The sequence below is a fragment of the Populus euphratica genome, unplaced genomic scaffold (genome assembly GCF_000495115.2).
Source record: "Populus euphratica unplaced genomic scaffold, PopEup_1.0 scaffold50.1, whole genome shotgun sequence".
Lineage (NCBI taxonomy): Eukaryota > Viridiplantae > Streptophyta > Magnoliopsida > Malpighiales > Salicaceae > Populus > Populus euphratica.
Window position 1 is genome coordinate 361,447 of NW_011499870.1, and position 21,938 is coordinate 383,384.

At 32.3% G+C, this 21,938-nt stretch overlaps 2 protein-coding genes across 7 annotated transcripts; both read right to left on the minus strand.

The window, feature by feature from the left end:
• Positions 1–748: 748 nt before the first annotated feature.
• LOC105127024 (ARM repeat superfamily protein) lies at positions 749–10,403 on the minus strand. 4 transcript variants are annotated; one of them, XM_011028109.1, is made up of 21 exons: positions 10,277–10,403; positions 10,080–10,137; positions 9,634–9,803; positions 9,010–9,084; positions 8,353–8,468; positions 7,759–7,873; positions 7,527–7,655; positions 6,853–6,900; positions 6,561–6,736; positions 6,273–6,469; positions 5,862–6,154; positions 5,477–5,626; positions 5,042–5,392; positions 4,785–4,931; positions 4,351–4,426; positions 3,701–3,825; positions 3,376–3,576; positions 2,690–2,830; positions 2,479–2,607; positions 1,819–2,019; positions 749–1,300 (listed from the first exon to the last, which is right to left on the minus strand). In XM_011028109.1, the coding sequence occupies exons 3-21, from the start codon at positions 9,766–9,768 to the stop codon at positions 1,142–1,144; spliced, it is 2,964 nt and encodes a 987-aa protein (XP_011026411.1). In that variant the 5' UTR covers positions 9,769–9,803; positions 10,080–10,137; positions 10,277–10,403; the 3' UTR covers positions 749–1,141. The 4 variants fall into 4 exon arrangements, with proteins under 4 accessions (XP_011026411.1, XP_011026408.1, XP_011026410.1 ...); XM_011028106.1 differs by having other exon boundaries at positions 3,701–3,828; XM_011028108.1 differs by having other exon boundaries at positions 3,701–3,828; positions 10,080–10,180.
• Positions 10,404–17,552: 7,149 nt separating this feature from the next.
• LOC105127025 (uncharacterized) lies at positions 17,553–20,991 on the minus strand. Of its 3 annotated transcripts, none has more exons than XM_011028110.1 (2): positions 20,486–20,991; positions 17,553–18,820 (listed from the first exon to the last, which is right to left on the minus strand). In XM_011028110.1, exon 1 carries the CDS (start codon positions 20,916–20,918, stop codon positions 20,535–20,537), a length of 384 nt encoding a protein of 127 aa, XP_011026412.1. In that variant the 5' UTR covers positions 20,919–20,991; the 3' UTR covers positions 17,553–18,820; positions 20,486–20,534. The 3 variants fall into 3 exon arrangements, with proteins under 3 accessions (XP_011026412.1, XP_011026413.1, XP_011026414.1); XM_011028111.1 differs by lacking the exon at positions 17,553–18,820 and adding an exon at positions 19,493–19,527; XM_011028112.1 differs by lacking the exon at positions 17,553–18,820 and adding an exon at positions 19,992–20,303.
• Between the last annotated feature and the right edge of the window lie 947 nt (positions 20,992–21,938).

The window sequence follows — 21,938 nt, forward strand, 5'->3', positions numbered from 1 at the left end:
GTTAATTTCCAATCCGTGATCTGTATCCTGAATTAATCTAGCCTTATCGCTACGATAAAAAAGAAATAATTTGTGAGTGTTTTGAGTTAATAAATATGAGTTTATTAGAATAAATTACATTAATTTAACTGATTAATTTAAAAATACAAAGACATAAAAACCCGTTGGAATCAGTTTTATAATAAAAAACCACCATTTCTATTATTAAAATTATTTTTTACCCATGGATAAACCGAATAACATATTCAATGGCTCTCAAAAATAAATATAAATAGTGCGAGATTTTTTTTTTCTCAAATATAAATGGATGCTAGCAGACACCCAAAGAATCAGCTTCCTCCATCGTCAGCTTGCACAAGAGAATGTTCATTACATTAAAGATGCTTTGGTCCAATATTTTCATGAGCTTGTTTAAACCATGCAGGGCAATGCAAGAATCTCGAATCTTCTAGCATCTGGTGTGCAGATTCTGAGACCCCTTTGAGGTGCCATTCCCTCAGCTTGTGACTCCATATTCCGTCTAATCTTCTTCTGAATCCTGTCATTTTTCAGTCTATGTCCACGTCCACAAGAAGTGTTCATAGGAGGAGGTTAGCCAAGTTAAGGCAATTTTCATTGCTCGTACGTAATCAAGCTTCGCAACCAATGCATATGATCCTTCCCTTCTTGGCTCTTGAAGGTTAATCAAAAGTTCATCACATTAAAGCAGGAATATCATAAATCGACCAGAAAAAAAGAAAAGATTTTCCAGGAGTGAAGTAATGTTTGCACAGAAAAGGATAAGATAGTACCAATCAGTAAATGTCAAGAGAAACTTAGCAAGGTCGATGTCTATTATACAAATATATGTGTATGCACATAACAATCAACAAATTTAGTATGAGCACTTGCTCCTGTCAAGATATTAACAAATCTTGCTGTGGATATTGAAAACAATGTAGGAGTAGATGAAAAACACCCATTTCCCCCATACTACCTTCTCTCTTCTCCACATTAGTAATCAGACCGGGTAACATTTACATGTAAAGCTAGAAATGGCAAGCTTCCATGATAAAGAATCGCGGAAAAGGAAAAGGATAACTGCCAGATGAAAAGATAAATTAGACAAACATTGTAGTCATACGCAAGTAAAGAACACTCTTCAACATCCAGCCGCCTTCAAAAATTTGTCATAAGGGCTTGAAGGTGGTAATCTGAAAGAATTTTGTCCGTACTCGAGTGAGCAGAGGGCGAGTTGATCAGGTGCTCTAATTTGATCCTTTGTAGCTAATGTTAGATCACATTGCGGCAACTCCACTTTCTGAACAACAAATAATTTGCAACTTTATCAGTACATGAATTATGTCTTAATGAGAGAGCCTATCTGCCGAGTGATAAAGGCTAAAGGTTCTGGGAACCTTCACCTCCAAAAGAAAAACATGAAGAAAGCGTTTGCATCACATGTATATCATACAGTGGTGCAGGAACATCCGAAAACCATCCAAGGCCTTGGAACAGGGACATCCAAAACCAAAATGAAAGACAAAAGATCCAAACACAAACTTTCAGGAAACTCCTGAAGCTCAAACTTCAGGTATGATAATGACAACAGTGATGGTGATGATCATAACATCAAATTTTGACATCACTGTTGTTTTTTGTTCCTGGTGGTGTTATTGATAACAGTTTCAGTTATAATGTCACTACCACCAAACCCGAGGAATGATGCTCGAGTTATGTATTCATGCAAAGGGACAAGACAGGGCAAAAAGTAATATATTTGAAAAGGCAATATATTCAATAAGCATGGCCTGTGTCTGCAAAAGTAAACAAACTCACCACATCATGTACTGAGGTGTCCTTCTTTTCATCTGTGCTGGGGAAAACCTTGGCTTCCGGTTGATGCTTAAAACTATGTAGTATAGACATTTTCTGCTGTTTACCAGTAACGAGAGCTTCACACTGACTCTTCATTTGGTCATAAGGTACAGGTGTAGAGGACACCTGGGAGCTTGCAACTTGTCGAGCAGTTTCCAGGACCTGGATAGAGCACTGACAGATTTAATTTTCAAGTGTGAAGCTAAGACAGGTAGTCATCAAGAAAAAATAAATCATAAAGTATCATAAAAGGCTGATTTTATACTCAACTAGAAATGGATAAAACAAGACATTCCTGTTACAATTACCGTACTTTTCTCTCATACAACAGTTGTACCAGATGTCTGGGAAAGAGACTATTTCTTGTACAAACCCACCCCCCAAAAAAAATATATAAATAAATAAATCCTATCCAGTACTTTTCTTTCTCTCTCTCTTTCTCTTTTTTTAAAAAAGGTTTCCCAAACTTATAATTTTCAATACATTCCACAACAATTCAGCCCTTGTTCCTTACCGGGATCACAGGTCTAAACAACCTAAAATAGGAAAGAAATGCAGCAAAGGAATGGCATTTCCATCTAATCAGTAAAAAATAGATGAAACAAGACGTGCTCCTCTTACTGATTCCAGAAGTTCATTGACACTTAGAATGTCAAGTGTATGGACAGATATTGATGTTTTGCGACCAGATTGGCTTCCATTAAGTTCTGTGAAGGTTTCATCATCCGTCAAGTCAGCTGCAGGCATGATCTGAGACAAACCCAATAAAATAAGTGAACTGTCACCACATTTGCTAAATGTAAGACAGAAAACATAATCTTAATGATGTTACCTCTTCAAATGCCTGAAACTCCATTCGGGCAAGAGGGGAACATGGCCTAGGTGTATCCATAAACAGGGGAGCTCCTAAAGGATATACATCATCAGGCGAAAAATCCTGTAGAAGTTGCTGTTTTATGCCTGATAACTCATCCTGGAAAACAAAGAAAGACAATTTTGAAATAAAGTACACCTCAAATGATGTACAGCCCTTTTGAGACAGAACACACTGTCCTCGTTGGAACCTTGTCAAAGGAAACAACAAAATTAACTGTGAAACATCTACCTAGGGTCCTGGGAATAATATTCAAGATTTTTCAAAAACTCCAGAAAAGCATAATTATTCTAAAGCATGAGATGAGAAAAATTTATGTGGTCTGTGTTTCTTAATACTTGTCTAATTGATAAATGGTATTGACTTGGATTAAACTGATACAGATCCTCTTACTACATTTTTTAAAAAAATAAATTCCTTTCTTTTTCTTCGTATTTCTATGAAAGTGTGTTCATTTGGCACAATATTCACTCTATTTTTTAATGACATAAATGTCGCTAGTGTTATTCACCATGCAACTGTTGCTCATAGATATTCAGAGCTTGGACCTTTGGCCATTTGAAAAGTCTAATATCAGATCTAGAAAAGACAAATTCAGTAGTGATATTGTTAAGAAAATGCATAAATATAAATCAGAACATCACCTCTGATAATTTGACAAATTTTGTCATAAATCGGGATATCAGGGTTTCCTTCAAATGACTATCATCTACTTCTACACATGAGAGAGATTTTAAAGCAGCAACATCATCATCCTCTGAACCATATGCTATTTTCCCTTCATCAGATTCTACATAAATAGCTTGCAGCTTGATATCTTCAACTAATTCAAGATAAGGATCAGCCTGCCAAAATAATCATAAATAGATGCAAATGTGTTAAAGGAAGCTCCAAGGGAAACATGTCTTTGCCATAGGAAAACAAAAACAACACATTATCTTCTAAATGGTAATGGAAAAGGAAACTAACTGTTTTTTCCGTTAGAAAGACTTTAACAAAAGGAATTAGCTCTGGGAGATTTCCTGCCCTTGCTGCAAAAATAAGCATGAATGTTGCCAAGGTGAAGAGGGACCTTCTGCGAGATGGCTGCAGACCTGCTTAAAATTGGATGCAAGAGATATATATTGGAAGTAAATTTCACCAACATAACCAGTCTATCAATTTCAGAAAATAAACTTCACAAGCAATTCAGAAATCACAAATCAGGGATCTTTTAGTAAGAGAAAAGAAGGAATGAAAGATAAAATCTGGGTAGTCTATCTCTCACATTATCATGATTCACTATATAACATACACCTGTGTGATTCAGCAAAAATCTTAAGCAAAACCATAGTTTTACATTAATGTTACATTTTTATTGCATGATTAAAAGAAAATCAAGGCAATATTTTGAGAAAAGATGAACAGGAAAAGCAAGTTTGGGAACACAGATAAAAGGTCCGTCAATGTGTATAACAGTGAGACTGGGAAGTGTTAGTGAAATTCTGATCTCACGAATGGCAACATCTTGCTACATTCACACATATACAGGGCCACATGGGAAACATCCATTCATCTCCAAATAAATGCTGTTAATCCTGTGACCAAAATATTATCATTCACTGATAGATTCAACTCACCTTCTTGATCCAGAGAGATGCTCCTAAGTGAGAACGCCAGCTGAAAACACCGAACTAGAGCCACGTGACTTGAGGTCTGTAATAACCAAAGTTCATCAACACACAGGCCAGGAATGGCCATCAATTTGAAAGCATTAGATTTTTCAGTTATCTAAAACTGGAAAATTTGAAAGAAATGGCAAAACATTGAACTTCTTTTCTGGCTATGCAGAAATCCCACTCAGTAATTTTCTTCTCCAGATTCAATGTCAGTATCTTTGCAAGGAGAAAAGAATCAATGGTGAACTGAGAAAAAAACTTGCTGGTTTGAAACAACATTCTAAGTTTAAAAAATTCAGGAGGACCCCCAGATATACTAAGCTAAGAAATTAGAGAGCTTGAAAGGAGATTGAAGTAAATGCACCATATGCTAGCACATTGTAAGCATGACTAACCTTAGATCGTGTGAAAAGCAAAGCAATGTTATAAGTATGGCCCATGGCCTCAAAATTTGCGGGCATATTCTCTGCAGATGTTGCCTGAACCCATATTGATGAAAGCAGAAGACTAACTTGATGGCTACTCAATCGAAGGGAAGTTAGCTGCAAGCAAGCATTCAACTGCATGAGACCATTTTTCCATCTTGGATGTGGAAAAAAAAATCGAGTTGAAAACTAAATAAGCTCAAGTTCAGAATTTTGGAGCTCCATACCGTTTTTCCATCTACGACAGCATGCTTGAAGCTGTTTGAACGATCATGAGAATCATGTTTTCCACTGTTATCTGATACTGGATTGCCTTCTTCCCATGATTGTCCATCCATGGAATCAACATTATCATTGCTTTCATCCTGAAAGGAGAAACTTTTACTCCTCTTTTGTGATGCTGATGAACCAAAAAACCCAGAAACAGCTTCAGAGGTTTTCTTATTCTGGTCTGACCAAGGAGAAAGCAAGGATGGCATAAGCAAGATAGAGAAGACACTATGTGCTCCAACTCTAGTCTCATGGTCCGGGTGGGCCATTGCTACAAGCAATTGATGGAATAGAGCATCAGGAAAAGCCTGAAACAGATTACAAAGCATAACCTCAGTACTTGAATCGTTTTAGAGATTAGACCACAAAATAGTAGAAGTACATTTATCTACCTTGTTGTGATATGATATGTTAGGGATGGAAGAGATAATCCGTGCAGTTTGGTGAACAGCCAAGATAGTTGTTCTCGCTACAACAGTAGTGGCTGGAATATTCTCTAAGAACACAGCTATCGTATCAAGTATGGGTCCCACATCCCCCACCTGTTGATTAAAAACAGCTTTTGTACATGAGCTACATGGATGAAATTTTTAAAAAAAAAAACAACAACAATAATTTATACACTATGATTCACTCCCAAACTTCTTTGCAAAAACAATTTTACAAGCATATTAAGATAAACCATGGTTTTAACGTTTCAGAAGCCACAGTTTCTGTGGCACTGCAAGTTCATTCCATAAATTAAATGAAGTGAAAACTAAAGGAACAACTGCAAACCTTATTTGAGAGCTGTGCAATACAGTTTTCCAAGGCAACCTGAAGATCAGCATTCCTTTCATCGCGGCCATCCCTAGGGCTGGATGATTCAGAAGAATTTTGCAGGCACTTTCGTAGATGTTTCATCAAGTCCGATATTGCACCAATGATAGCAACTGTGGCTTGCTGCTTTGCACTTTGTCCAAGTCGTGCTGTGACATTAACAATGTCTACCAGTAAAAGTGGTTGTTTGGCAACACTTTTATGATCCAAGTGCTTGACCAGGATAGATAATAGCAGATGTGAGTTTTCTCCTGAAGTTAATATAAGCAAGATCAGTTATGTATACAAAAAGGTTATTTGAATTACAGTAGAGTATCTGAAACCACACACATGGCCTAAAAACACAGTGCATCAAGCTCTAAACATAACCTGATTCAACCAGAAGTGACTGCAAAAACATCAAAACAGGATAGGCAACTCCTTTTTCTAGGGACCAGTGATTGTTAGCATCAAAGTTCTGGAATAGAGGTTCAAGAACACGTCGTATTGTTGTAGCTTCCTTCGCTAGTCTAGCCATGTTACATAAACATACCCTAGACCAGTAAGATGGACTCTTGGAAGTATCCCTGTTTTAGATGAAAAGGAAGCAAACAATGTTACTTGAACAAAAGTTATTGCCTCTAAACACATAGCATTGAACCAATAAAATAGGCTTACATTGCAAGGTCCAATTCAGGCTTGGTTGTAAGGTCTGATAAGGAAACCTTCTTGCTTATGTCTGGGAAAGATGAGCCATTATCTTCTGTTTTAAGCACTCCTTGAACCCATTGATCTTCCATTGTATCTGGATTCATTTGGAAATCAATGTAGTTCTCCAAAGTGACTGATATAATCTATTTCAGACCAAAAAACAAAGTGTTCCAATTAATACCAAAAGCCAACAATTGTCACATGTGTTTGCTAATGTCAAAGGCTTCGATAATAAGGGTACATAAGAAGGTCTACTCACACTGTCAAAATCCATCGAGATGTGAGCCTGCTCACCCATGAAACACACCTAGAACAAAATAAAATTAAGAATGCATCAATGGAGTGACAATCAATGCATCGAAGGAGTGACAATCAAGTGTGCTCAAGAATAGAAAATAAGAGAATCTTGGGCTACATGCAATAATAAGAGAACGATAAAAGGCCATGTAAAGATGACAAAATTACGAGAAATGAAATGTTAGATATAAGAACATAAAAATGCATAGAGAAAGTTAGTAGAAAAAAGAGTCAGGTAAATTAATTTTCCTTCCCCTGGAAAAAAACAGAACTCAGAAATTAATTTAAGTGTCTCCAGGTTTTCAGGTTATCAACAAGTCAAATCAGTATCCTAGATAGATCCAAATCTGATCCCTTTAAAGTTCTATTATCAAATAGGATCAGAAAAGAAAATCTGGGGGGGAGGGGGGTGCTAGAAAGGAGAAATCAAGTATCAAGTACAATTTCTAAAAACCTAGCAATGCAACTGAGTCATACATTTATCCAAAGTACACGTGCCTCATCTTTAGAGGAAAAGCCAATCATCAGAAACAACAGCAATTCATATGATTGCTGAAACATAAAAAAAATCACAAAAACACCTGTGGGTGGCAATTCCTTAACCAGAGACATTTGAACCAGCATAAGAAACTGTACCATGGAGCCCAGCACTTGCAGTCCTGCTGAGCGCAAACGTAGAGTTCGTTCGTTATTTCCAGCTTCTTGTGCTAATTGACAGAGCTTAGGAATGAGGCCTTCTAAGTTGAACATATATGTGCCATCCATCTATTTTTTTTATAGAATAAGTTAGTATCATAGGCACATGTGCCATTTTATATAGCTTTATGTCAACATTACTCTCACAAATCTAGCTTTAGCCATTACAAACCTGGCAACTTATAAAATCAACAAGAACATCGCAAGCCAGAAGCCGTAAATCATCCTTCCCAGTTTGCTCCAAAAGAGTCCGAACAATGCTCAACAAACTACTGGCAAATAGAGGCCTGCATGTATTGAATGGCAACAGCAAATGTCATCAAACAAAACAGCTACTGTTTCAAAAAAACAACAGGATCTTAGTATCATTCCAAAGAATAATTTGACTGTCTATATTACTTTGTAGATGTTATTCCAACTGTATATACTAATCAAATGGCATCAATGACGTCCCAATTTACTTCTCTAACCATGTAGTTTTAATCGCATATACATTCTCTTTTCATTTTACTCTCAATTATCAGTACAGTTTCTTTTTCTTTTTACAAATTCTAGTCAAATGCTTACAATTCTTTATTCATAAAAATTATTAGCAGCTTCAGGGGCAAAAATCCTAAATATGGCATTAATTTGTGGAAGCAATTCAAAACTTAACAAGTACACATTAAAAAGGTAAAATTTCAAGGTTATATTCAACAACTTTCTAATTGAGTGGTTTTGGCAAATAGAGTCCAAGTCATTTCAAGTCTAAAATGCAGAGACTTACATCTGCTCCTTACATGACGATAGCAATTTCCTATAAATGCATACCACAACCTTTACAGATCCAAAGTTCTCATGCCGCAACTCCTTGTAAAATCTTTGCTCCAGGGTATCAGTAATCTGAGGAGCAGAGACTAAATGTAAAACTAATAGCCAATGCAAACAAAGTTATATAATTTGGCGGGTAGATGGAAACTACAAAGCTTGTTGAAGTTAACTTTTTATTTGTAAATTGAACCCCATGAACACATCATCCTTGCAGAACACTGACCAATTTATTTATTTTTTTCTTCTAAATTCTACAATATTTAGATAGGATATTGAAGTTCATTAAAAAAATTCAATTATGACCAGAATCAGCTGTGAGACAAGAAAAAAAGCTTGGGTTCACATCAAGACCAAATAATTACAACAGGGAAAAATAACTAACTATTAGCACTTAAAATAAATATTACATGAAGAGCATGCTAACAAGAAAGGGTAAAAAGGACAATCACATTGCATTTTCCTTATCCTTTAAACTTGTTAGAGAAAATAACTGAACCAATGAAATGTTAAATCTTGATGGAATATTTAAATACATGAATCTGCAAGGTAATGGACTCTCAATGAATCAATAAACAGACCTTGGAAATTCCTAAAGGGGAATCAGTACACAGACCTTGGGAATTCGTAATGGATTCTTTGAAGCATACTCGCAAAGCTTCCCGATTTTCCTATCATTTGGTTCAGCCTCCTGCAAAATGTCAGTTGCATTAACACAAAAGGAAAAGAACAAAAACAAAGTTCCACACCACTCTTTTTATCAAAACAACGTTCTCTTTTCCCTGTTGGATGGATGGAGAGGGTGAGATGAGTCGTAAGCCTTAGAGAGCCTTTAAGATGGAACTGCCAAAGCTATAGATTCTTCTACTGGCAAGATGGTGAAATTCCTTAATTAGAAAATCACTGGCACTTGGACCAAGTTCACTAATAATACATTCATGATTATTGACAATGATACCAATGATGGCCATGGCTATAAATGTAGCAATACAAATGGAGTTCACTTTGATTAGGTGTGCATGATGAATCAAAGTACAAATAAAACCACATATACATCATCACATAAACTGCATTTCAACCACAAATGATCCATTCAATCCACACTGGATTAACAGCGCTACCGTGTTCAGAGCACAAGAAGAGAGTGCCAACTCAATTCAATATCCTTCCAAATCATAGAAAACCCATAAAAATACTTGCAAAGACAAAGCAAGCTACCATGAAACACATAAAAAATCACCTGATTGCGCGGCAAGATATCAGCAAGCAACTTCTTGTATCGCTTAACGGGCTGTCTTGACCTTGCCCTCAGTGAAGGACAGAAGAAACACAGGCTACCACAGGCGGGCACAACCCGTCTTGACATAACCCCCATTTTTTCACCAAATGAAATTCAAACCCCCTCCTCTTCTACAAAATCAGACACCAGATAAAAAAAAACAAAATTCAGTTCACAGTAATTCAAATCAAATTCACTGATCAACAATCTGCCAAAAACTCACTGACCCACATAGCCAAAACAAATCAAATTCACATTCTTGTGACACAATCAACAAAATTTAAAAACTCAGATGGGAATTTGGCTCGTAAAGGAAATAGAAATCAATAAAATGCCAAAAACCCAGGAAAAATAATCAAAATTCAAAGTCTATAAGCTACATAAATTAAATAGAAAAAACAACCCACCAATCGAAATATAAAAAATCACAGTTCTTCACATAACCAAAGCTAGTTTCATCACGATCTGAAATAGCCCGGTTAGAAGCCACAATGAAATGCAAAAATTACTAATAGCCAAAAAAAAGTAGATTAATTAATTATCAGTAAACAAATGTTAATAATAAAAATTGAATAAAAAACAATTTTCAAAGACAAATTGTTACCTTAGAAAACAAACAAAGAAAAAAACCAGTGATGGGGAAGAGGGAGGTTTGATATTTCTTCCCCAAGGCCTTCCTTTCTAACTCTCTCTCTTCTTCTCTTTGTCCTTTCTCTTGCAATTATTATTTTGGACAGTAATAATAAATAATTATTATTATTATAGAAAGGGATTTTTATGCTAATGTGACAGGCTGGTATTTACAATAAAAAAAAAAATCACTCTTTATTTAAGGATATGAAGGGATTACTTTTGAGATTATATTTGTAAAATCTGTTAATTTTTATTGGATTTTCCTTTTTATATATAGTTATAAAATTGAGTCCGAAGGGTTAGAATAAAAAATTATTTACATTAAAAAATATATTTTTATTATGCATTTTATTTTTCATTAAAATAATGCTTTTTTTTTGTTTTTTTAATCAATGTTTTTTATTTTTTAATATTTAAATTTATTTTTTTATCTCACTTTTATAATATAAATTACAAGTGAGGTGAGATAGTTTGGTTTATGTAATCTTTTTAATTTTAATTTTTAATATTGAATTAAATTAATATTTAAAAATAAATTATTTTTTAATATTAAATTATTTTTTATATGATTATTTTAATTTATGATATGGATCTCGAGTTTAGTAAGTTAAACTAATTAATTTGAGTGTTTTTTATTTTTCTTGATTTTTTTTCTTTTTTTATCATTTTAAAGTTATGTTATCTGTAAATTAAGTTTTGTAATTTATTTTATTTTTTTATTGGATTATTTCAGTTTCATAACTTAGAAATAAGGTTTAACGAGTTAAACTGAATTGACTTGAATTGTTTTTTATATTATTTTTTAATATTTTTTATTTTTATCTAATTAATAATTAAATTTTATAATTTATTTTAAATTTTTTACATAGAGATACCTTGGTTATATGATCAATATCACATGTTTTTATATTTTAATTCTAGTTAAATGAAGTCGTTTATTTAATTTTTTTTCAAAGAAATTATCTAAGTTTCGTAATCTGAGTTACAAATTCTTTAACATTAAATTTATTTTTTATTATATTATTTTTATTTTATGACATGTGATCTATTAGTCGAGTTGACTTGTTTTTTTAATAATTTTTTTAATAATTTTATTATGTAATATTATGTTTTATTATAAATTAAATTTTATAATTTATTTAAAATTATTTTTTATTGTAAAAAATATTAGCAGTATTTTTTTTGTTCGACAAAAATTTGATTTAACATGCAGCAAAACCGGATTAATAATCTAGTGAACTCTGAAATGGCAATTCCCTTAAAATATTGCATTTGATGAATTGTAATGTTGTAGGGAGATCAAGATAAGGATTAAGAAAGTCACTATATTACTTTTTTACACGGGAATGATAATTTTACTCCATCCTGATGAATACCAGATCAAATTAATTAAAATATGCAGATATTTTTTTTTTTAATTGAGTTTGGACAGGACTGGAATAGAACATGAAAACCAAAAAAAAAAAAATTCAGATTTTTGGACAAGACATGTCACCTTTGTACAAGAATTTAAAAATTTCCATGCATATTGCTGTTGTCGTTTCGATGATTACAAAGTGCAGTTGACATTTTTTAGGTTTGATTTTGAATTTTGAACAATAAATCATGTTGTCGGTAGTTATAATTATTTTTAAAATAATTTTTATATTAAAATATGTATTAATAATATTTTTTAGTTTTTAAAAATTATTTTTAACGTAATTATATAAAAATAATTTGAAAATACTTAAAATATATTAATTCAAAATAAATAAATAATTTTAATTTTTTTTAAAATATTTTTAAAATACAAAAAAAAATAATCATTTAAATTGAATGCTTGAGATTATTTAAAATATTATTAAAGCTTGGCTTGTTGCCTTCCATCTAGACTCAAGTTTGTTCATGGACAAAACAAAATCAAATAAATATTAATATTAATACAGTTATTAAAAAAAAAAACCTGTTATTTTATCTTGATGTCGTGCATTGACTTTAATTGAAATATTAAACTCATTTAAAACTTTGTTTTACTTGTCTTTTTTATAGTTAATTTCCAATCATTTTATAATAAAATAGCTTATTAATTTTAAGAATAATTTTCAATAACTATTTTTAAATATATTTCGAATCGAGTGGTAAATTGCTTGAGTTTTTCCATGAAAATAATAGAGATTTATAATTATGATCGGAGCTGGTTTGTTTAAGCAACAATTGAGTGTTTTGCAGCCTACACATTATCTATCTAATTTTGAAAACTAAAACACTTACCGATCCTTTAAACAATCCTAAATAATTTATTTTTGTTACTATAAAAAAATCAAAATCAAAATATATTTTAGAAAAAAATAGACATTAAAATTGGTTGATTCACAACAAAATTAAACGATGCCTAATGAATATTTAATGATTTTCTATTAATTATTTTTTGAGATTTGCTTAGAGAAGAAAATAGATAAAGAGAAAATAAAAATAATAACAATATCTTCATATATAATTTCTCTTTTTTATTTATGTATATTTTTTTAAAAAATACATCTAGAAAAATAGCTAATAAAACATCATAAATTTTCTCTTGTTAAGATACAACCCTTCTTGCACCTTCTTGGAAGTCAAAGGAAGATATCCAAGACGAGCCAGAGTTGAATAAGTCATGGAGCAAATAAGCAAAAACAAATCGTAACACATGGTTCTTTGCTTTATAAATTAGATTCTTTGTTTAGGAAATAAAAATTATATAAATCACTATTATTTTTTATGATTTTCATTATTACAATCGAGACACGGTAATGTTATTTTATTTACTTAATTAGATTATCTGCAACAAATTCTAAGTGTCTATTTATATATATATATATATATATATATATATATATATATATGATTAATGCAGTATCCGAATCAGTATATATGTATTTTAATTAATTTTTTATATTTTAAAATTAATAACTATATAAGTCTCTAGTAGTTATACTAATAATTATAAAGCTAAAATTTGATACCATAAAAAAACACATAATTTTTTTAAAAATAATAAATTAACTTGAGAAATTCTTCCCATACAAAACCAAATTCAGGCTGATTTCTAGTTAAACTTTATAAGATATTAACTATGTAAAATTTAATTATTTTAATAGAATTTTTAACAACTTAGTTTATCTAATCAAAATCAATCCAAATTGAGCAAATTTAATAAAAAGAAATGTTGAGTCATGATGTATAGGTTGACTAATAACCTAGTGCTAGAGAAAAAATTCAAGTTTGTTTCTGAGTGGGGCCCGTCAACTATAATTTCGGCGACGTTAATTTTTTTTTTTTCAAAGAAATTGACGTGATGAAAGCTGTGCTTTACATCAAATACCCATTATTTTTTTATTTTTTTATAATTTTTTTATGTTTCTAAGTTATTTTTATATATTGGCATTAATTTTTTTAAAAATAATAAATAAAATTACAAATAAAAAATGCTTTAAAATCATGTTTTAAAAATTATAGTAAATGGACGAGAGCAGCAAGACCTGAATCCACCATGCAAGAAACGTGGAAAAGAATCCCAAGACCCAAGTAATGACAAAAACACTAACGGTCCCGCGATTCATGAGAGTGTTTTTTTATTGCAAGACAAAAGTGTCCCCACACTATTTCACTTTTGACAATTTGGTCACTTTTGAAGACTTAACGGCGTTGAATCTTTTGACAAAAGTGTCCGTTAAGTTAACGCTATTGTTTTTAAAAAATGTGCTTTTTTACACAGTGTACCACGTTAATAAACCATGTCTACTCGCATCAGTATTCATGGAGTGTCCAGTAATTTAGTATTTTTTAATTGAAAATATATTAAATAATTTTTTTTAAAAAGTTATTTTTAATATTAACATATTAAAATAATATAAAAATAAATTTAAATATTTTTTTATTTTTTAAAATACATGTTTCAATAACTTTTACAAATTTATTATTCTTGCATTAATGAATCCTTTCTCTCTTTAAAAAGTGAGAGCGGCATTAATGTTGTTATGGGATTGTATGAGAACGCGGTTTAACCTGTGTTTTTTAAAAGATTAATTTTATTAAAATTTAATATAATTTATATGTTTTGAATCGTTTTGATATGCTAATATTAAAAATAATTTTTTAAAAATAAAAAAATATTACTAGTATATATTTCATTACGAAAAATTATTTAAAAAATAACAACTACTACACTGCCAAATACATTTTATATATCCTTGAAAACCACCTGTTTAGGGATGAAATCATGTGTTAATCAATTTACATGCGACTACGTACAATTAAGAAAAAATGATCAACAAATCATTTAAATGTTAATTGTTTATGAAAACATAAAGAGGAGACTAAGATCATTTAAAAAGAAAACCCTAAGGAGCAATGTTATAATCGAACCGGGCCAACAAAGCCAGGTTAGGATAGGACCAATGAAAAAATCATATTTTATTTTTATGGAAACAACAATATTATTCAATAAACTTCCCTTTAAAAAATTAAAACTGGGTTGATTCACTTAAAAAAAAAACATCATCCGAGTCTTGAGCCAGGCCAATGTCTGGTCTAGCCTTGTAACCATGCTAGGAGAGGCAAGCAGAATAAAGTTATACGGGCTGTTAACCTCAAACATCTGTCTAAATTGACCGTTCGATACTTTGGCAGCATGGAGGCATGCTGGTGGTTGCTTTGCGAGGGCCATGAACACAGCTGGTCCCTTTCTCTTTGATGTCAGTGTCCATGGCAAATCGACTGGTGGCCATGCACTTTTTGATGCCTTAGGAAACACGGCATTGGATTCTCCATCACACTACTACAAAACAAAATTTGGCAACAACCAGCAGTTTTGTCCACCAAAAAGCAAACTAGGGCTCTCTAGCCATGGGGTTCATGGCAAGAATCTCTGGGTTCTTTTGTTAATTTCCCAGAGACTAGGGCACTCTAGTCCACAGCCTGACAACTACCTGACAGGTTCAAGGAAAGTGGTGGGAGAAAAGGTCTCAATTTCTTCACGATTCGAACTTCCATTCAAGTCTCAACAAGTTATCTGTCTAGCTAGCTTCCTCTTCATTCCTAGACGTACAGAAAGCTAAACATCATATTCCTTCATATATTTCCACTCCATGAAGCTGCAATGACATCAAATTAAGCACTCTCTGGATATTACCCAGTTGTTGTGTCCAGACTCCATACAAAGTCGAAGAGGACATTAATGCGCCAATCACAGCACTTTGTCCCTCGTCTCTAATAAAGCTTTACCGTTGCCTCACTCAGGCGGGCACAAGTTCAGCTGATTGCTAAGTATTCTGGAGTAGATCTATATAATTTACTGTACTTTAATGGATGAGACCTCCAACCATAATAAAACAGCCGAGAAATTAATAATATTTATAGTTAATAGTTTGCACGGTAGAAAAGCTGCCTTCCAGATGTATGTTTGAGACTGCGGTAATAGTTATAATTTAAAATATTTTTTATTTAAAAATATATTAAAATAATATTTTTTAGTTTTTAAAAAATATTTTTATATTAGAACATCAAAACGATTTAAAAATATTAAATATAAACAAAAAAATTAAATTTTTTAAAAATATAGGTTTGAGAATGTATCCAAACATGCTAAAAGTCTTGTGTTAGATCTGTGATGTTGAATCTGTGGCCTTCGAGGAAGATGAGAAGTTTGACTGGGGAGAGATGATGGAAGGGAAAGGGCAAAGCGTGGGATTGTTGAAAAATATGGGCTATAAAACTTGGCAGGTTAGTGATCTAACACTATTAATTATAATTTTATTTTTTCATTTCTTCTTTTTTATTTTCTCATGGTAGTTGAACTCATCCTTTTTAATGCATGTTTAAGAGTATGGTAGATATTTTTTTTAAAGCATTTTTTGTTTGAAAATATATTTATTTTTTTAATATTATTATATCAAAATAATCTAAAAACTAAAAAAAATATTTAAAGTTCAAAAAATATTCAAGAATTTTTGAAAATATAATTGGAGCACACTTCCAAACATAACTATAATTTCAATAAAGGAACTAAGCCTTTCTAAATTATTTTGCTAATAATTAAAAAAGACAGACAACGTCCTCAATACATGCAATTCCATCATTTATTAATTGCCAGGAAAAGAAAAAATACATAGAAAAAATATTTTATTTTTTTAGAATATGTTTGAATATGTGATTGTGATTGTTTTTTAAAATATTTTTTATTAAAAAATATATCAAAATAATATTTTTTTATTTTTAAAAAATTATTTTTATCAACATATCAAAATAATCTAAAAATACAAAAAATATTGTTTTAAATTAAAAAATAAAATAATTTTAAATTTTTTAAAAAATACTTTAAAACACAAAAATAAACAATATCAACTTGGAGGCTACATCTATCATTTAAAGAGTAAAATGTGATGACCGCAGGGATGAATTTGATGAAATCTTTTTACAGGGACTCAATTTCCCAATGTATACAAACACACGGGCTAAATTGGGGAGTTTTCCTTTCTAAAATTCCATTCAAGTCTGAAAAAAAATAAAATAAAAATCCAGCTTCCTTTTCATCTCCACCTGCTAGTATTTATATCCCTGTAAAGCATATAAAAGAGAAAAACCCTAATGACCACTTTTGACTATTCAGCTCACCTTACTTTATCTTTTTCTATCCTTCCCACATAGATGCTCCATGAGCAAGAAGATGCAGTGGTTAAGGATCACAGATACAGTGAATAACAGCTCGGCAAACCTGTATATTTTACAAGAATAGAGAGGGGATCAAGTTTTGTTGATCTAGACTGTAGCATGTATGCTTGAGAGTTACATTGTTGAGAATTAATAGCTTGGATGCAAACGCCTAGCTGTTGTTTATTTTCTAAAACGTGCTTGACAAGGAATTTAACCCCAGTCGAGTTTCAATTTAAATTTAAAAAGATAATTACCTGACTAGACTCTTGTCACGAGATCAAGAGAAGAACAGCATACCTTCAGGATCATAAAGATGAGGATCTAACTTTGATTCTCTTGATCATAGCGATAAGAGCAGTAATTGGCATGGGATTCAAATTGATCTGGGTCGGAGAGATTTGAGTGGCAATGCTAAGTAACAACAATGCAGCATTTGATCTTTTCTTTAAGAATATGTTGATGGCTGATAAGAAGCATTTCAGAAACCATCCGGCCAGTTCTGGGGCTATGCTGTTCTTCTCAAGAGTTGAATGGCCCTTCACTGCGATGTCCATACTCCATTTTCCTCCTTGTGTTTCTTTCTTGATCTCTCCCTCTCTATCTCTCTTTCACATTTCTTAATCTCTCAATCTCTTATGATTAACTTGAACTAAAGCAGTCCCCCACCCCACCCCCCTCTCAATTTCTTGAAGTTTTATAGATTTTTTTCTCTCTTTCTTTCTTTCTTCCCTTTCTTTTTTATTTTATGAAACAAGGTAGCAAGATCATTAACGTTAATTTAATAAATTTCTATAGTTTTTCCTTTTCTTTTCTATTATGGGCATAGATCATAATTAGTCCCCAAAACCCAGCTTAATGTCTAGCCTAAGAACTGAAATTCTAACCTGGGTCCCAAATCCAAGCATCTTACGGAATGCTTAGTTATGATAAAATATGATTATATATATAAAAAAAATCTAAACTTTTTTTTTAGCTCAAGCTGTGCCCTAGCAAGTGCCCTAGAAATGGGCATATTGGACCATACATGACTAAGCTTAGCAAATTTGACCCAAGTCTTGATCAAGCTTGATTTTGGATGAACTCATTTTAGGGCTTCCCAACTAATCTAAAAACTAACACAGTACACATTCTATTGCATGTGATTTTCTATGCGTAATGTATGCAAGGGTGAGAGTTGTCAAAATAATTTTTTTTCCCTGTGATATTTTGAAAAAAAAACAATAAAAGATAAAAAACCCCAGTCTCGAGGTGCATCAGTTGTCCTGATTGTGGGTGTTGGCAGGATTTAGCTGGGCAGAATCACTTAAAAAGCCAAAAACTCCAGGCAGCCCATGGAAAGGGTGTGGCGCAGCAAGGCATCCCTGTCCAAGTTGGTTTCCCTCTTCCTTAATCGACCGTTATCCCTTGGACCATGCCGATACAACAGAAAAAATCTTCCCAGTGGCCCATGAAATCACCCACATCTTATGGGTTTCCTTACAAATGCATGGAGATTGAAGCGGTAAACATCTCCATGAACTCCCAACAAGCTAGACAATGTGCTGAATGCACTAAAATCAGCTACTCCTTCACGACTTAAAACATGGGTCCAATATTTGATCCTTCACTTACAGGCAAGCTTCTCCATTACAAGCCACCTTTCAAAGAAGACCTAGACAGACTCCCTTACCCTAATTTCTATTATGACTTGCAAGACCTGGTTGCATCGTATTCTCCTTCTGTTACCTACTCAATTCATCTCTGTGGATTATAATAGGAGCTTCTTTAAGAGGTGCGTACAGCATGTTGCTCACTTTATCTATCCATGCCACTACTTGCTGATGCCGAGGGTTATCGTTTTGATATTCTGGGAACAAATAAACATGGGAGCACTTTAGTGACATGTCAGATGGAAGAGTACTAGCTGAGCAACATATATGGGCAGCGGTGACTGATGGAGCAATGAATCAAACCTTCAATTGCACCAACGGTGATGTGTTTACATTAAAGAGTATGGAAGGTCTTGTGTGAGGTTTTTGATGTTGAATTTGTAGCCTTGACGAAGACGAGTAATTTAATTGGATTGAGATGATAATGGGCGAGGGCGAGGGATGGGATTGTTGTAAAATACGGGCTATTTGGGACTACGATGGAGGATATCGCTTGTTTTGAAGCACTTAATGCGATTTTGCATATCAGGATCACTTAATGCGATTTTGCATATCAGTATCACTTGATGCGATTTTAAAATGACTCTAGTATGATTAATAGTAGACACTTTGGGTTTCTAGGTTATGCTGATACACTTGAGCATTCAAATAGGTGGGAAGATTAGGGAAGATTGACATACATGAAAATCATACCATGAAGATGATGTCGACTCCAATCTAGACTCAGTTTGTTAGTAGGAGGAGACGATGTTTTCTCAATGTAAGAAAAATGATGCAAGACTGTAACTGATGATGCAATGGTATTCTTACTTCATATCCACATCTTTCTTTTTTACGGTAACTTCTCTTATTCTTGCTCTGTTTTTTCCCCCCATCTATTTCAACATCCTATGCACCTTTTCACCTGTCTAAGGATCACAAAGCTAACTTATAAAGGATCCAAGCAGATACAAGAATCTTAGTCATTCACCTAACAGCCACAAAACACCCAGAAAAGGATCATGGAGGAAAGCTACTAAGATATTTGAACTCTCAAGAGGCATAAGTAGTAAGCAAAACAGCACCATTTAGGTTTACTTTCAAACTCAATAGAGGAGTTGCCCAATGCAGAAGATCAAAAGATAAAATTTGACAACCACAGAATCATGATCTTGGCATGAAAGGAAAGGGTCAAGAAACAATACTTGAAATCCACTTGCAAAAGATTAACATTTCTACACCCAGTATTACCCAATTCACATGCCCTCCTGAAAAGGAAAAAAAGCTCAGGGTTCGTGACGCATTTGCAATCAGAATTGGATCATAAAAAAAATGTAGATTAAGCATTTAAGGTGGGAATAACTTGAAAACTAGCAAACAATTCGAGCATTACGAAACCAACTTGCATTCAAACTAGATTCCAGAACTAGACTTACATTGTTCAAACAATCCAAAGCCTACTATTTTCTTTCGCATGTAGATCAAAACAAACCGAGCAAATACACTCAATTTCACATGACCCCGCAAACCAGTAACACTAAGCCTACCCTTATCTCACCACGTATTCTCCTAAACATCACACCGTCTACCCATACCAATACTGCAAACCACGATGTACCTCAATTACCCAGTACCCTTTATCCTCAATCAGCTACAGATCCATAACATAAATCCTAAGAAGCCATTCTCGAACTGAGCCAGCTACGCAGTATCTCAAGATTCTTACTAATTTGATATACATTAAACAAAATGATCACAAAATTGAAACAAAAACAATCAAAATCATCATTTTCATGTGATATTTATTTCATCATAATCTACAATTATCGAGATCAAATCAAATACAGGAAAATCAATTACAAAAAAAAAGACAAGAAAAGTACCTCTCTTTATAAAAAAATGTATACTAAACAATCAAATCCTCACAATCCATCAAACAGGACCGATCTCTCCTAGCTTCTCAGCTCCGTCAACCTCAATGCCGACGCGTTTCACCGAATCAAACAACGGCAACACACGCTTTCTATGATGAATCGGCCTTGACAACTCTTCGTTTAAATCAATACAGATATTATTAACCCCGATTTCCTTTAATCTAAACCCTAACTTCTCCCCAACACGCGACGCCGTTTTCGAGTCCCAGGATTGGCGAGAGAAGATAGAGAGGGAAGTGTTGCGGTAGATAGAGAGGAATGATTCTTGTTCGGAGGAAGAAGCCATCGCGATTATTGTGGAAGTCGTCGGATTTGATACCTGAGCTGTTATTTTTCGGCAAGACAGGACTAGCCGGAGAAGGTGCTGCTGGTTTCTTGACATTTTTTTCTTCTTCTTCTTTCCTTCGAGACAAGGATGAAGTGAGGATGTCGTTGGGCTTGGGAAATTTATATCAAATTTACTAAGCTTCGCCTGTTTTACGACCCTGTAATAAATCCGACGGCTTAGCTCGATTCACCTCAACATTATATTTTTATTTTTATTTTTTTAAGTTTGAACGATTTGTTTTGATTTTTTTTAAATCAAATTATAAGTTTAAACGATTAGTCAAATTATAAGTTAATCTGCTAAATTGTTTGGATTCCCAATCCAGACTTAATTTTAGATTAGCCTGTTAGATTGGAAGGCGTTTGATGACATTAATTTATATATTTAATTTGTTTATAATTGTTTTATCTAATTTGATTATAATTTTTTATTATTTGTTTTGTTTTTTATTGGTAATTTTTAAAATTTATCTTTTATTATTTAATTTTATTTAAATTTTATATTAAATATAGTACTTATTTTTTTAATTTATATTTATTTATTTATTTATATTATTTTTCTAATTAAATTTTGTTTTTAATTTGTCCCTTGATTTCAATTTAATTTTACATTAAATCTATTTATTATTATTATTATTATTATTACTATTCTAAAACCTTTTTCATTATATTTTTTTAATTCATCCCAAAAAAAAAAATTATTTATAATCTTGTTTTTTTTATTTTTTAAAATTTATTTTTTATGAGTTTAGGCTCCAGACTCATGACTAAAATTATAAGTTTTAAAAATTAATATGAGTTAATCTTAATTTTTTTTAGATTTTTTAGATTTTATTATTTAATATTTAATTTATTAAAAATTAATATTTATATTTTTTTCTATATAATTTTTTTAAAACTATTTTAAAATTATTTTTATATATTATAAAATTAATAAGTTAATCTAAATTAATCAACACTAATTTTTTTTCATTATTATTATTTTCTTAAAGTAATTTTGATGTACCAAAACGCCATATGTACTTTGAGCTTATAAAATTTCACGAGGAGTAGAAAGGGACAGGCTCCTTTTAAT

Bases quoted from the DNA above. Each gene is read 5' to 3' on its own strand.
- LOC105127024 (XM_011028107.1), bottom strand. From the start codon at position 9,768: ATGGGGGTTATGTCAAGACGGGTTGTGCCCGCCTGTGGTAGCCTGTGT. The intron at 6,737-6,852 runs GTGAGTAGACCT...GGTCTGAAATAG, and splicing joins TCTCGATGGATTTTGACAGT to ATTATATCAGTCACTTTGGA. The intron at 6,470-6,560 runs GTAAGCCTATTT...CATCTAAAACAG, and splicing joins CCTGAATTGGACCTTGCAAT to GGATACTTCCAAGAGTCCAT.
- LOC105127025 (XM_011028110.1), bottom strand. From the start codon at position 20,918: ATGTCAAGAAACCAGCAGCACCTTCTCCGGCTAGTCCTGTCTTGCCGA.